The sequence below is a fragment of the Mycteria americana genome, chromosome 7 (assembly GCF_035582795.1).
Source record: "Mycteria americana isolate JAX WOST 10 ecotype Jacksonville Zoo and Gardens chromosome 7, USCA_MyAme_1.0, whole genome shotgun sequence".
In the NCBI taxonomy this organism is placed as follows: domain Eukaryota; kingdom Metazoa; phylum Chordata; class Aves; order Ciconiiformes; family Ciconiidae; genus Mycteria; species Mycteria americana.
In genome coordinates this window covers 20,991,905-21,008,288 of record NC_134371.1, presented here as the reverse complement: position 1 = coordinate 21,008,288, position 16,384 = coordinate 20,991,905, and the positions used below count along the sequence as shown (strand labels likewise).

General features: G+C 42.2%; 1 protein-coding gene across 1 annotated transcript in view; it reads right to left on the bottom strand.

The window, feature by feature from the left end:
- WDFY1 (WD repeat and FYVE domain containing 1) overlaps positions 1-15,345 on the bottom strand; it is a 28,151-nt gene extending 12,806 nt beyond the window's left edge. The window contains exons 1-5 of the mRNA XM_075507344.1: positions 15,103-15,345; positions 7,010-7,077; positions 5,215-5,288; positions 3,937-3,991; positions 2,427-2,577 (exon numbers count right to left, since the gene is read on the bottom strand). Coding sequence (XP_075363459.1) covers positions 2,427-2,577; positions 3,937-3,991; positions 5,215-5,288; positions 7,010-7,077; positions 15,103-15,239 — 485 coding nt within the window. The 5' untranslated portion in view covers positions 15,240-15,345. The remainder of the gene's footprint in view (positions 1-2,426; positions 2,578-3,936; positions 3,992-5,214; positions 5,289-7,009; positions 7,078-15,102) is intronic.
- Positions 15,346-16,384: the final 1,039 nt, after the last annotated feature.

Genomic DNA, 16,384 nt, shown 5'->3' with positions numbered 1-16,384 from the left:
TTTAAGGCAAGCCAAGTAGATTTAGACCATTTCTAGCAGATATTTACAGAACACACTCATGATCTTCTACAAGAGATGCCAGAACTCCTCAGGCTACTTGTTGCAGTGCAGAGCTACCATTAGGAGCGCCTCACTGGACATTGGGTGGCATTCAGTCTTACCTAGTATCTGCTCTTACAAACTCTTAGTTTTCTAGCGTGTTATACTAGTTGATGCCCCCAGGATAGGAAAACTAAGATACAAGGATGCTGACCCTCCGCAGCTAGTTTACCTTACAGTGGAAGTATACTCCCAATGTTCTAGCTACTGAGAAGGTAAGACCATCTAATTTTGTTCTGTTCTCTGCACTTTCAAGTTTACTGATGCAGGTTCTTTAGCATGCTATCGAAGACAAATGTATTTCAGAAAGGGTTCTGTCATTGAACACTGACATAAAAGCCACACCACATCCTAACATGGGATCTATTAACAACGTGGCACGTTTGGCAAAAGCATTGTACATCATAACAGTTTCTGATACTCAGTTTTTGTCACTATGGAACTACTGTCTCCAGAAACTAAAGCATAGCAAGCTGGATGGAACTAGATCATTTGCCACCTTTAGAAGACTTGGTATTCAAGATATAAGCAAGAGCTACGAAAAAACCCATACAGCTGACACCATATAACCCAAGAATTGTGTATAAACTCACCTGTCCTCCTGGAGCCACACAAAAACACAAGCAGCAGCTAGCAAAGTAGTCTATTCGACACAACAGAAAAGACTAACTTTAAAAAGTCAGTGTAGCAAAAAGCCCACCACCATAAGTGAAAAAGCAGAAGTTTTGCCATTTGATGACATTCTGAAATCTCTTAAGCCTTCAGAATCTTGAGATAAACAATTCGCTTTCAAGAAATCCACTAAGTCCCTGAACATGTGACTCTTTCTTCATCTTGGAAGTTCAGGCTAGCATTATCCCTGCTAATCCAGTAAAGAAAAGGCACTCTGCTGTGTTTTTCAGAAGCTTACACATAAGATCATTAACAAGTAACTCCTAAGGAACCTCCCAATAGGGAGACTAAACACCTAGTACACACACCAGAAAGCTAGTTCTTCCAAATACAAGTCCAAAGGCAGGATCAATTATAATGCATTTTCAAATGCCATGGTGTTCAGTGGAAATTTATTTTTATCTTGATAGAAAAGGTCATATTCTTTTCTCCATTTTCATAATAAACAGTTCTATTATTTGCAATAGCGTTAGCTATAGAACCCATTGAATTCAAATAGTGAGGCTCAGAGGCACCAGACTGTTCTATGAGCTAGTCTCCTAACACACACACATACCCCAATATTAACCCAGTTCTGTGCTGCATTCAGCTGAGGTGAGCTGTACATGAAATGTTTTGTGGGACAGAACTCCCCTGAACTCTAACACAAGGACAGCAAAAAAGAGCAACAGTACAATACAAACCTGTCCAGTGCTTCAGTCAGTAAGGCAGGGTCTGTACAGATGGGAGACCTCAGAAGGCTAGACATGCTGCTGGCAACCAAGCAGTTAGCTTTCCTCCTAGTTTCTTAGCACTACACAGGTATTCAGCAATTCTAGAGAGTTCTTTATTTTTTTCAAGAGATGCACTTGACCTCTTTCAGCTTTTGAATCATGCCACTTCTACAACATTACTGCCATTAATCCTCATACACCAACCAGTACCTCCAATTACTGTCCAGCCACGTCTAAACTGCCACCATTAACAAGTGCTAAAAAATAGTTTTAGAATTTAAAGTATTTAACTCATGCTAAAAGTTTTGATATATGAACTACATTTTAAGCTACTGGGTTTGTAAGTCTCTTACATAGGATAAAGAATGCCCTGAAGTACTTACAGCTGAATAGGCAACTGGAGTTCTTAAGCTACAAATGCTGCAGTTCGAAGCAATTTGCAGGAAAGCAAACTGCACACAGACAAATTACTACTAGTAATGAATAAAGTTTCAACATACCCCATAGCTTAAAGATAGAAAAGATTAACATGAGCAAAGACAGAAAAATGAAAGCAGTCCAAACGGTCTTCATGATGTTTTCTGCTCTAGGAGGACTCAAATGGACACTGGCATCTGCTGAACAAAGTGACTTGCCTAGGAAGTATGCAGGCCAGGCTATAGATACCGTTACTAGTCACTTCCACCAGATGCTACAGACAAACATCTCAAAATTAGGAACTAGTACACACTGCAATTTCTGTAACTCAAGGTCACAACATCCCCTTCTACTACCTAACAACAGCTAACAGAAATAAAGGTATTAAACATTTAATCAGAACAAAGGTGCAGACTTGCAAGAGATTTCACTCTAGCTTTTTACATGAAAAGGAGGGAACAAATCGAGCTAAAGGAACAAAGTACTCTTCCAGTTTCAGAGTAACAATCATTTTTCAAAGGATACTGTAGACATGAAGCCCAAGAGGTGAAGTAATGTCTCCCCAGCATACTCCCACTCCTGGTGCACATCCAGCTGATACACTTGTCGTGACCAGTGCTGATAACCCACTCTGATGTCAGGCAGAAAGTAATAGCAGACACTCGATTCTGATGAGCTGTGGGAAGAAAAAGATTCTGGCTAGTTTTTGCTAAAAATCAAAGTGATGTGTTATGTTCTAATTCAGAGAGACGTAGGTTGAAGATGATATCTAAGCAATGCCCCAGGGAGAGGTTTTTACCATCGTATTATACTTGCCTCTAAGCTGAATTAAAAGGTTAGCATTGTTCTGTTTGCTATTTGCCTTCTGAATAGCTTAAGTGAACCAAACATGTCAGTCAGCTAATTTAAGCCTTTCTCCCACAGAAAGAGAAGCTGAGTTCAGCCCAGATACCCAAGACGCTCTGGTTAAGGAGCAGGCAAACCCTCAGCTTCCTGTAGTTAGGCCAGGACTTCTGGGGAGTAATGTAACACATCTAAAACCCTTAATTGCTTTCTTTAAGTGCCTCTTTTCCTGACCCCAGGGGAGCTATGCTCAGATTCATGCTTTTAAGCACCTGAAAGTGTATCTAGTCCACAGCACTCAAATTGCTACCTGTGACAGCAACCAAATCCCACCCAGCTTTGTTTAGAATGCTGCTACTAAGCAAGAAGTTACATGAGCATTAGAGAAAGAAGCCCCCCCCTGCCCCCCAAGATGCAAGTGCTTCCCTTGACTGAGTTGCCAAGTCATCTTCCTTGGGATAAAGGGGGGTTTTGTTGCTTTAAGAACAAGGTCTTTTTCTCCTAAGCAAGAATGTTGCTTCTATCAGTGTCAGGGAGTCATAAGACAAACTGCACTTTGTTTTGCTACATAATCTGCAGTCTTTAAGAGTCTCCTTCAGGCCTTTTACACGAATATTCCCATTCTAACCAGCAATCGAGTTCTGTATTTCTTTTAAGTACATGCAGACAAATGCTGAAATTAGCATCTCCATAAATATTAGAACAATCCCTATTCCCCATGTAGCAGAAAAATAAGATCTTTTTCATCCCTATTGCTCTCCCAAGATGACAGAGAAGACATGGACTCTTATCTTCAGCTAGAAGTAACCAAGCCCAGTGATTACAGAAAGTAAGGATGGAAATTGCAAATACCAAAATGCACCTTTAGAAAGCTCTTACCCTGACATTCATGCAGTATAACTACGCTACTTGAAGAGCAAAATCTGAACTCACTAGTTCTGGCTCATTACAGACGCAGCCTAATGATGTACTGAACTTAATGACTGCAACTCGGACTCAGCTGACTGAGGATTACTCAATAACAGAACGTTTATCTTATGGCAGTTATCCCCAACTAAGTGACAACTAGAAGGTCAGTCAGATTTAAAGCATATTTGGACTTGATTAATTTGTGACCATGTCCAGCTTCCCAAGCATTTTAGATGCCTCCCCTTCACACAAGTGTTAGCGTAGACACCGGTTAACAGTTTACCTGGATAGGTCTTCACAAAGTTCATCTTATTAAAGTCCTCTGAAATATGAAACTCCTAAAAGCAAAGTGGAACCGTTAGAAACGATACCACAGTGACATATGCAATATTGATACCCAAAAAAGAGCAGTAACCTCACAGGCCAAAATTCGCATAGCAGCAATATATCTCACTAAAAACTAGCAGTTTCTCAGGCTGGAGCATAGCACACTGACACACCAACTGTAAATTAAGGTTATTAGTGAACCACATTTTCAAAAGGGAGAAGCCTTTCAGAACTGAGTTTGCTAAAGGGAGATTATAAGAAGAGATAAGACCTCATTTGTCCCCAGCAGGAACAAACAAAACTGTATCTTGTAGTATTTAGGATTTAAGTATCTGAGACTTCATAATGGACAGACTTAAGTGAGAGTATTCTCTATATGATCCATTAGGCTTACTGAAACTTTAAAAGTCTCAGCTTACAATTTCAAGTAGTTATCACTAGAGTCACTATGCTAGGTAGTTCTGTGTAGGCTATTCACAGTAGTTATCAGTAAAATCACTATTTATGACACTCATGCAGTACCGTGGCTCCTTATAGGACAGTTATTATTTTGACCTTATTTTCATAGAGAAAGGAAACCACTAAAGCATCTGAGAGTCACAAGATTCCCCTCCTTTGCCAAGAAAAGAGGGGAAAAATACAGACCCACTTTCTGTACTGCCATATGTATCTGCTCTCCAGGAGAGGGAGAGCAGTTACAGCAAGAGTATAGAACGACAGAAGGAAGACTTCCCAGAAAGAAAAGAAACCAACCCTGCCTCTTGTAATTTTAGAGCTAGTGTTGACATTTCCACATCATAAAAAGATCTGCAGCAAGAAAATCCAGAGACACCTGCATGGCGAGATACAGGCAAATCCATACTTCTGGCCAGATGCAAGCTAGCTGCAGTTCACAACCCCTGCTAGTGCACCGCCATGCCACTCTGCCCAGCTTAATATGCTCCTCAAAATAATTCCTTGACGAAGTGTAACTGTTTGGGTCCACTGCTACACTAATGGCTCAATGACTTCTTGAGGCTAGCTGGCTCACATCTAGCCAGAAGAACCCTTGTTTATTTGCAGTCCTCCCATGTACACCTCAGGTGAACTGCCAAGAAGTTCAGCCATTTAGTAGTAGCTGCATTCCAAAAAGAAGGGAAAGAAAACAAATTATCAGCTGTCAGCAACAGCTGGTGCTCACAGACAATCTAAGCAATTCTAATCTACATTCTGAAGAAAAGTCACAGCAACTTACCATGATAGCTCCATTATCCTGGCCTACAAATATTCGTCTGCTGTCATGATGGTAAGCCATGGCTGAACATGGTGCTGTCAAAAAAATCAAGCACATTACAGTTATTGAAATAGAGGTATTAGGCTACACATATATGACTTATTAAAACCAATTCTTTCACTCAGGACAAAAGCTGTTTAAGATTAAGTAGCTTGATAGAAATTAGTCTGCATAGATAACGTCCCTTGGTAAGACAGTTAAATTCCCGTATGTGAAGCTGAGGAAAGGTACACTACTACAGTAACTCAGATATACCGCTAGGAACCATATGCAAACATGATTTCCTGCCACAAGGTGAAACTCAGTAAGAGGAATTTTACACAGGCTGAAAGCCTAGCTAGGAGCAACAGCATGTGCAGCTGGTTACACTTAGAACTTGAGCTCACTAAAATTATCACAAATGGACCCCTGAGTTGTATACAAGAACAATATTCCGTTCTTTACATTTGAGGACTGTAACATTAGAGGGAGTAAAGTGCTAGACAGAAATATGTAATCGCATGTCAACTTCATATAGAATCACATCTCAACATCTGCAACTTTAAGGAGATTCACGTTTTTGAGATTACATACAATCTCTTTTAGCAGAAAACCTCTAAAGACCTACTTCCCCTTTTGAAATTAAGAGCTAAAATAGAGTGAAAAGCAATGACAACAAAATTACAGTAGTGTCCTAATGAAAATTTTGCAAAAAAAATTTCACTGAAGAATGTCCTCATTAAATTTGCAAATTACAAGGATGAGAAGGATACAGTGTTCTAAACTAATACCATCTTCTCCAAGACCCTCAGAAAATGTGGCCTTGAAGGTGTTTTTAGAAATTTAAAGCCAGACAGGACAGTCTGGAATATTACAGTGGTCATACTGCATGAGGTCAAGTCCATCCCTTGGAACTACCTACAGGCATACTTTATTTTGTATAAACCTTTTTAGAGCACAATCTGAATAGTCTATTTAGAAAATTGATAAATGGAGCAACTGCTGTAATTTAGACCAACTATTAGGGAAAAAAAGATTACAGTTGGCATTTCTAATCTAGATCCTAGGCTACTCAGCCTCCAGCTGAAAAGACACAGAACATCAAGGAGTCCAATTCTTTGATCTTCATTTAATATTTGTATACAAATTACTGCAGAAATAGTCATTCCAAAGACTATCCTTTGTCTGTATGACATTTTATTTTGTCATTGTATTCCCTCTTTTTATACGTGGTATGTGTCTAGGTAGCAACTCTACATTAAAGAAGTTACTGCAAAGCACCCAGGCAGAGTGATGTTTCAAAATCAAAAAAGCACACTGACACTCAAGATCTACTCAACACTGAAGCTGCTACTCAGTATTGCTTTCTTCATAACCTAAATGCTGGGTGTGTGTGGGGGGGTGTGTGTGTGGAGATGCACACCTTGGAAAGCAAAGAATGTTCTTATGTCTGAACTTTCAGCTAGTAGTTTGAAAAGCTCACTTATTTGGCAGACAAGTCATCTGCCAGCATGTGAGACATCTGCAGCTGCAGATCCACACAGTCATTTACCTGGTGAAGGATCTGGTTCTGACAGAATGCTGCCTTAAGATCTCACCCACTAGGCAGCTAGTGTCAAATTAAAGTCTGAGCTAGAGTTGGTGCAAAGTTCCCAAATTCAAGATTGAGTGAATCCAGCACTTGGGGAAATGGGAAGGAGGTATTCCCACACACAGCACAGGTACAAAACCCATGCTATGCTTGGCCATCACTTACCTTCTCCAGCATTGTACTTACATGACATGGTGTGATAGATGCTGGGCCAGTATTGTCCACTGTCTCTCTTCAGCCATACTCGTATTGTTCTGTGTTGTGGGAAGAGCAGGGAGAAGACAGTTGTAAGTACGTACATCGTTCCTTGCATGTGAACCAGTTCATTACTTATATATCAGCTCCAATCCTCTTAGCTTTTGTGCTACTCAAATATAATAGTTAGAGAAGCAACATAATAGAAATAATAGTACTCCAATAGTACTCTAATATAACAAGAATAATAGCACTAAGAATAGCCACCCTTGGATTCTGGAGTCTTCTTCAAAACTATTTATACACTGAGTTGCAGTAAGTACGAAATGGAAATACTATTTCAGCTCACCTCAGAAATTGCTACATATTGCATCCCTTTAACTCCTTCTCCTTGGCTCTGGCTGATTTAAGTCACATTCAAGTTGCACGAACTTTCCAGCTTTGGCAGAGCAAACCACAGCTTGTTTATAGGAGATTGTTTGATATGTTTAAAGAAAAGAATTGCAAATCATTCTATTATCGAAGTCTGAACTTCTGAATTTTTAGCTTCTCTGGGCAACTTATCCTTCAGCAAGCCAGATACTTAATATTAGTAACAGAAGCATCTCATCCTGCAGACCAGCACATTACTGACATCTCCGTCCCCAAATATTGATGTATGGATCCACAGAGGACATCATATCTAGTTCAGTATTGTTTCCTCTAAGCCATGCCTCTACTCCCTCATGTACAAACACAAAGGACAAGCAACATTAGTAGCACTGTTACTTTGCACTGCTCCTCTGGCCTAAATACGAACAGGATTGATTAGCCAGTCGAATGGGAATTGAAAGAAGTTGACAAGACAAGTTGGACAGCATGCTAAGGCTCTTTATAAAATTGGTTTTAGTTTGTAACCGTCCAGAATCAAGCCTTGGAAGGAAAGGAAAAACAGTCTTGAGAACATCTAGCATTATACCACTCTCATGACTGTCAAATCCTGGGAGGAGGGATATAACAGAATCAGCAAGGAAGTGGAAAGTTATTGTCAATTAAAAACATTCCTACAATAGGTGCATTTGAAGGGAATCTACATCAAGAAGTTAGGAGCACACATGTAGATAATGTTAAGGTTATTTTAAGTCTACTTGAAATTTCTTCTCCAAACCATTGTTTGCCTTCTTGTTACTGTTTAAATCGAACTTCCTCATTCCTAAATGGAAACCTAAATGATCTGTAAATATGTGTACCTGGAAACACTGTCAAGAGACTTCACTGAGATTAGTCGTTCTATTTACTTTTAGCTAAAAAAAGGCCTGGTATTTAGAATTTTTAAGAAAAAAACCTAGGGGATAGATTTGCTAAACATCATATAGGATTGCCAGTAAGAATTTAACAAAGAGCACAGGAGGGAACTGGTATCTTGCATCAGGACTAGAACTTTTCAGGTTGAAGATATAAAGGTAGCATTCTAATTCTGTAATCCATTTAAGGGCTTTTCTTTAAAAGACTACTCAAAAATAAAGCAGACACCACCCACCCTTAATGTACTACTTTCCTTTTCTAAAACTTGAAATCAATACAGCTGAGTACACACTGCCTCAAAACGATGACTTTGAGCTTTTGAATCAAGTCACTTTTCTACCAGTTCAGTGGCAAATGCACATTACTCTAGTCCATTCAATACTTTGCATTAAGACTGTCTCTTAAAAGCTACCACTTCCTCTTTACAATAATCAACACCCTGCCTCATGGTCAGAAAGTTAACGCTTCAGAAGAGCAGTTGCTATTTCTTGGTAACATGAGAAAACAAAAAAACAATGCTTCCAAGTCATGATGCAAATGCCAGTAGTAGCATGGGTCAGCACCTATGCATTTTTAATGTCTTTTTAATCTGCTTTTTAAAGCAGCTCCATCATACTCAAACTGTTCTGAACATCTCAGATGGTAGCTTCCACCCTTACTAATTCAACTCTTTCACTTCTAGCCAAAATCATGTAATTATTTTTGATATAAAAAGACTGGGAGTTATTGTAGTGATTGAGATCATGCATTGCTGATTTTCCCAAAGTAGACTTTGTTCCCTCTCAGTATTCTGGTCAGTTACACTAAACTAGGAATTAATACAAAGGAAGGAAGGATTTGCTTTTTCTAAGCAAATTATTTCCTGGCAGTATAATTTGTGTGCTGATCATCAACAATACAGTCCCTCGCTAAAGTTGAGAGCCTAAGCAAATAGCTGCAAGAGTTAGCAAAATTAACTTCTGAAAGCTTCTTATTTTGTTTTAAGTAAGATTTAGACTTCACTAGCCTCATGCTTGCAAAGATAAGCTGTCAGACAGCTTTATATCTAATTATATGAAGCTCTGACTGAGCAAAATTTGAAGAGATTGTTTCACAGTAGTCAGCAAATAACCTGTGCCAAAATCCCACTTCTCCTCAATTCTCTCTCCTACAGACCTGTTGATGTGGTGCATCTTTTTTTGTTAGGACAAATCAATTTGTGAAATACCAGTTCTAGCTTAAAGGACTAGAGAATTCCTCCAGTAATGCCGCTTCCACAGTCTCCTTCTACCATGAAATTGTTTTATTATGAGAACCACCATATCAACCTTAGAGTCTTTAGTGCTCTTCTCAAAAGTTGGTCTTTATTTAAGGAAGAGGCCTGTGCTCAGTACCTGAGAAGAGCTGGCTACCACTGACCTTTCCTTAAGCATTCCCTATTAAGGGCCTAGAAAGACACAGGTTTGTTGGACAGCAGTCTCAGTAAGAATGTAAAAATATTGAAACTCATTAAGGAGCACCCAAAAATAGATAGATACTTTTTAAATTACAGTAGACTCATATCTGAGAGTGGCAGGAGGAAGTAAAACAAGATTAAAAAAGACCTCCAAACTTCCCTAACATTGACTATTGAACAAGAAGTTACTTTCAGCTGGAAAGCATGCACATTTATAGAAGAGTATAAAGGGGTTTTTTGGTTGTTTTTTTTTTTTTTACATAATATAAAGAAACACACACAAAGGCCATCTTTAAATTATACTGAGTGTGGCCTTACCAAATTTCTAAGGATTTTGATTGTTCTCAATTGCTGTTTCTTTCACAGAATGAGTAAGCACCCAACAGTTCTGGAGAAAAACTTTGGGGTTTGAGAGCAGAGAAAATCCTTCAGCGTTCCAACAGTATTTGTGCTCATGCCACATAAGCTGCCCTCTAAAAGCCAAAGGCCATGTACGTCAGGGAGAAAGAAGTGATGAAAGATCAGCAGGCAAATCCAAACTTGCTAGAATACAAGCACTGCTGCAAGTGCTACACAGCTACACCAGCCCTGTTCCAAGAACTGCATCTTCCTAACGCCTTCAAACCACTAACAATTGCTTTCCTATCTGAAATCAATCACTAACAATTTTTTTCCTAGCAAGAACAGAAGACTGCATTTTTCTGGTAGTCAAAATAAACCAGTATTTAGACTGCTATTGACCACGTTCCCCAAACAGCATTAGGAATCTTGTTTAATCACAGTGCAATGCAAGCTCAAGGACACAGCTTGCAGTTAATGCTTTTTATCAAATTTCTGCTCACTAAAACATTAGTTTTGACCAATATTTAAGTTCCATAACCAAAAAAAATGCTAATACCACAACCTAAGCAGCAGTTCCAATGCAACAGCAGCTGCTGATGGTCACAGAACACCAGCATTCAGATGTGCTAGTGACTTTAGAGATCCTGTTAGCCTGTGGTAAATATAATAGCTTCATCTTGCATTTTGGGTCTTACACACTAGCTTATCATCTCTCAGCATCCCCAGCTACAGCTGGGAAACACTCATCTTGCTTTAGTTATTTGTCCACTGAGAACAAGGATAATAAGGCTAAATCCAGACATTTGACTGTATTGCAGATCTGTGCAGCCCACACTGGCCTATCTCAGCTCCGAGAAAACATGAGCCAGCCTTGAGCAGATGGATCTAACTCACAGCTGGTACCTGAGCTGGCTGCCCAGGCTGAGGGACACACTGCAACAAGTTGCAAACATTGTCTTGGAGCTAGGGCCAGGCAAGATACCCATAGGGACACAGAGTTCATCATCCTTTCTAGGTAAGTTCTAAGAAAGCTTCAAAGATGGCAAGTATCCTGCCAAAAAATCAGATTGGGAAAATCAACTATTTAACTCCTGCAGGTATTCTTGCTTCCTTTTTTGGCTTCAAAACTTTAAAAAAAGAGCTAGATTTCTATTGGTATTCACAGATCTACTATGGCCTCTTTTGTACCCTCAAAAAAAATAGAACCATTACTTCTCATTCTAGGAAATATCATTTAAAATAGAAAGAACTACAACTCCTCTAATGAGAGGATAATCTACAACACTCCTGGAGAATATTTGTGCACCAATGTTTTCCTCACTACTTAACTTGTAAACACATTCCTCTGACTGGTTATTATGAAATACTTGACAGCCTTAGCTGTATTAAGATGTAATAAAAAATACTTTGGCGCTACTCTTTTGGTGTACACAGCAGCTCTTTCGCTTCTTGAACTCTGTACTTTGCTTGCTGCTAGCAGCATAATCGGTTATACAGTATTAACACCTACACCCCATTTTTAGTGAACAAACAGGAGAGCAGTAAGTTTGATAACACGTTAAACTGTAGGTGAAGGATATGTGAGTGAGTAGGCTTTGATGTACTGTAGGAGGTATCCCAGATTAGAGGTAATACAGCGCGACAGTTTCTGAAAGTTTAAAGATCTAAGTAAACTCCCACAGTAACGCAAGCTACATGAATTTAGCCTCCAGTCCAAAGCTTCTCTTAGAAATTTACACACACCAAAGGTAGATAACAGCCTCCGCTCTCCTTACACAGGCCTGTATCTGACATTAAAACTTGCCCAGATAAAGATGCAGCTGCATCCTTAGCTCTTATCAACACAGTCTAAGCATGCAGACTGATAACCTTCAGCATTAGACCTTTAAGTTTAAAGGCTGGCATTGTCTGCTACAGGCAAGTCTCTGCAAGCCTGTACCATGAAATCCTGTTCAGGTTTAACTCAGATATGAACTCTTAAAAATTGCTATTTTCTCTTCTCTGCTTCAGGAAGCACATCAAAACAAACTGAACACAAACATGTTAAGATTCAGCCCACACTGGCACCCAAAAAGCCAACTTCATCCTGCACAGTACTAAGATACCAGAACAACCACACGTAAGAGTGGAATAAAAAGGAAGCTGCTCAGTCCCATCCAAAACCTGTTATCCAACTAACATGTACTACAGAAAGTCATTTTCACAGGAAGGGAAGAGACTGACTAAGTCCATCTTTCAATCAAAGCCAGAAAATATAGCTAACACTTCCAAGTGTCACACAATTATTGCCATGGTTCAACAAGGAGCAGTATGTACTACTGCTTCAAAGAATCAAGATTTAAATCCTGCTGCTTTTACATAGGCATTACTACAGTGAAGGAAGCTGTTTACCTCTTTACCAGGCAGGAAACTGCATTTTAAACTCTAAGAAGCCCTACTAAGTTGCAAAATCAAGCTCTGAAGAGTCAGATGCTGTTCTGCACAGTCATAAAATTCTGTTTCCTTCTGTTGGCCACCTTTCAGTGCACACATTGCACAGTATGATGTCCTGCAGTCTAAGAGCATGAAAATATTTAGTATGTTGATATTTAATTGTATAGTTTGAGAAGCACATATGCCTTTTATCCTCTGATCCTACTAACACTGTGCTGCATGCTTCTAGCACCCAAAACCCCAGCATTCTGGAAGCTTGGGAAAGAAGACCAAGATATCTGCTACATGCTAGAAGTTGATGGTATAACCCTAATGCTAACATTAATGCACTTAAGAGCACTTCTTTGACAGCCTATTACAACAGACACCCAATCTGATAGCTGAAAAAATATTTTTGAGGAATAGGAGCCTGACTCCAAGGGCTTCAGAAAAATATTTTCAGATAGCCTTTAAGCAGCATAAGGAAATATTTTCCTTCAGTTACCCCAAACTTACAGTATTTATACTTCAGGCTTTTAGAATTCATTGATGAGTTTTTACTCCAGTCCCAATAATTGATAGCTCATCTAAGAATTAAGTGTGCTAATCTTCAGGGGGAAAAAAAAGGGGGAGGTGGAATCCAGTTAGCCACTTTAAAGAACTACTTATTAAGTCTTCCTCTTCCAAATTCAACTACTTCTACTGCCTGTTTTCTAAAGAGTTCAACTGGCACTTGAAAACAATTCTTAGCATGCCAATGAAATGCCATTCTTATCACCTCTCCACAGGAAGTGAAGATAGACTAGTACTTTCTGATTTCTCAGAAGTGCTGATAATCAGTGCCAATAAGTGTGGCTATAGCTTCACATTTTTTAATATCAGATTTATGTTGCCAGGTCACTAAGAAGTATGACAAATTTGACAGTGTTTCTACCTGATCTGCATAAGAGCACCATGACATGTCCTATACAAATGGTGTTGCTTTAACACTAGCTAATGAAAAACTAACAATATCTGGTAAACTTCACTTAAACCAGGACAAGTTTACATCCTTTGCACTTGATCTGTTCCCCTCCCCACCAAATCCTGAATGCCTTGACTAACGGTAAGCTTACAAAGTTAGCATGTGCTGTTGCCAGCTGGTCTGTTTGCTCTTTTTGACCTAAAAATAAATGCCAGAAGACCTAGTTTACCAGTTCAGGTAACACCATTGCTCTGCTGATTTGCAGCACTCATACCCTACTGTTTCTCACAAAATCAGGCTTTTTAAATGAGAATTCATGCAAAAATTAAAGCAAATTCAGTTTTGAGAGTTTTATGTTTTAACAGTAAAATTATCCCTCCACCAAGCCACATCTCAGAGAATGCACTTTCATACTTTAACATGCTCCTTTCAAACACTGCCGCAGTTTCTGGACAGGAGCTCTTAAGAAGCATCTCCTACCCCTCTTCACATTTAAAAGTCACTTTCCACATAGCACAGGGGAAATTCCAGCTCTCACCACCACGCCGCAGACCCCTCACCTCTCCTAGCCAACAACCCTCTGTGCTACTTGCTTCCTTATTTCCACTTTCGTTTCATCTGAATAACTGCTTAATGACATTACCAGTTTCTGTGACAGATGCTTCACATGCTATATGAGCCAGTGCCGAGGATCAGGATTAGACTCTGAAGACATTTTTCCCTTCCAGCCAGAAACCACTGTCCTCAGCAGCTCATCACCACTTCCCCTCTCAGATCTGCCAACTCACTCCCTGAACTGTTTCAGCCAGAATGAAGCAGGTTTGAGACCTTCAGACTGAGCCATCAGAATGGGCTTGTTTTGACTGAAGCAGCTCGGGGAGCTCCAACTCTCCTGACAGACAGGGGAAGCAGGAACGTACCTAACAAGCGATTCAGCCAGCACAGTTGAAGGCAGAGGAAAACATATTCCCACGTTTTCGGTTCTGCTCATAACCGTTACAGAACCCTTTTACACACTCAAATGAGTTGTACTTTCCCAGCTACTTCGCAGCGGCTGGAAGCACGCGTGAAGTGCAACCGCTTCTTCCTATCGGTAGGGAAATGCTGTCAGCTCTGCGCTCCCAAGCCCCGCTCTCGCCGCAGCCGTGCGGGCTGAGCCGCTGCCTCCCTCTGAGGGCGGGAAGTCGCCTAATGTTATTTTCCTCCCTCGAACTGCGGCTTCAGTTATTTCCTTATGGCTCCAAGCAAAAAGTCATGGCTGCATGCCTCCTGGCAAACTTATATAAAAACTGATTTCCCGTCCGGCACCCCGCCCCAGCACTACGCTTTCCCGGCTCGGCCAGCTCCCGCCGGTTGCCACCTTCCGCAAGGGCCGCGCCGCCGCTGCGCCCCGGCTTCGGGGGCTCCGGGACTGGGGGGCTCAGCTCCAGCCCACACAGAACGGAGACGGCCGAGGGAGGGGAGAGGAGAGGACCCGACCCTCCGCCGAGGGGCCGCCCGGGTCGGGCCTGCCCTGCCCGCCCGCTCCCGCCACCCGGCCTAGCCCCTCGCCGAGCCCCCGGCGGGGAGCGGGCCCTGAGGGGCCTCACTGCCCCGTGAGGCGCCTCGGCGGGCCAGGCCGGGCCGCGGCCGGCGGCCTCCGCTTACCTGTCCTCGCTGGCCGTGATGACCCCGTCCTCCTTGGGGATGAGGAGCGCGGCGCTCACCACGTCCTGGTGCCCCTCGACCTTGCTGAGGAGGACGGGCCGGCTGCTCTGCGGCCGCGAGTGGATCTCGGCCGCCATGTTGCCGCGGGACCGGCCCGGTGCCCATCAGCTGACGGCGCGGGGAAAGCCCTGCGGCCGCCGTAACGCTGCGTGTAGCGGCGCCGCCCCGCCGAGGTGCCCTGTGTAGCGGCGCAATCGCGGCCGCGCGCTGACGTCGTCCCTGGCGTAGGGGGGGCCGGTGGCAGGCGTATTCTCTAGAATAGAAGAGCCGCCGGCCGTATCTCGTGGAAGAGCGGGGACGTCCGATCTGGCGCGGGGCGGGGGCTGCCGGAGGGGTGTCTCAGCCTGCCCGGCTGTGGGGAGGCGTCACCTCCAGGAGGCCTGTGGCTTCCCGAGGAAGAGAAGGCGGCCTTGGGCTCAAGCACGTATTTCCGTGGGGCTGGCTGTGCTCTCCTGCGTGCACACCCCAGAGCTCTGCTCCGGAAAAGCACTGCTGGTAAATGCAGTTATTGCCATTACCCTGGGGCCCCGAGGAGCCTGCCACTCACTGCCCACGCCCGGCTGGCCTGGGGCCACGATAAAGCAGCAAAGAAAAGGATATTCCCCCTGGAGTAATTAATGGAGGGATATGTAGTCGCACTGAGGAAGGATGTGTAGTCACAGGAAATGTATTAGCTAGCTTCTTTATGTCTTTTAAACTAGAAGCAGCTGTAAGCCTTTATCCTTTAAGTTCTTAAGCAGCTGGATTGTGCTGGTTATTGTCTTCACAGCCCATGCATGTGAATATTGTCCACGTATTTGGCTAATCCACAGCAGAATTCCTCCCCTCCCTTCCCCTCCGTGCTGTTCTTTGGGTAGCTGCTGTGACAGCAGCTCCTGGAGGAGGGCAGCAGACAGCAATCTTCTTCCCCCTGACCTGCCCCAAGAGAGGAATTTTATCTGCCTTGCTGGGTTTCCCAGCTATTTGCTAGACAGCAAAGGAAACAGACTGGGTTCAGCTGTTCAAGTTTTTAAAATACTTGTGGTTAAATACACTCTGCTTTGCCTTCAGCTTTTCCCTGTTTTCTAATCTTTCCTCTGTATTTCCAGCATCCACCTTTCTCCCACCCTTCTTCCCTCCTGAATTCTGCCTGCTCCCCACTCATTCAGCTCTTGCCTGTGTCATGGTGCTTTTTTCTGGTGTTCCTCTCTCGGTCCAGTTCCTAAACGCACAACCTGCTTTT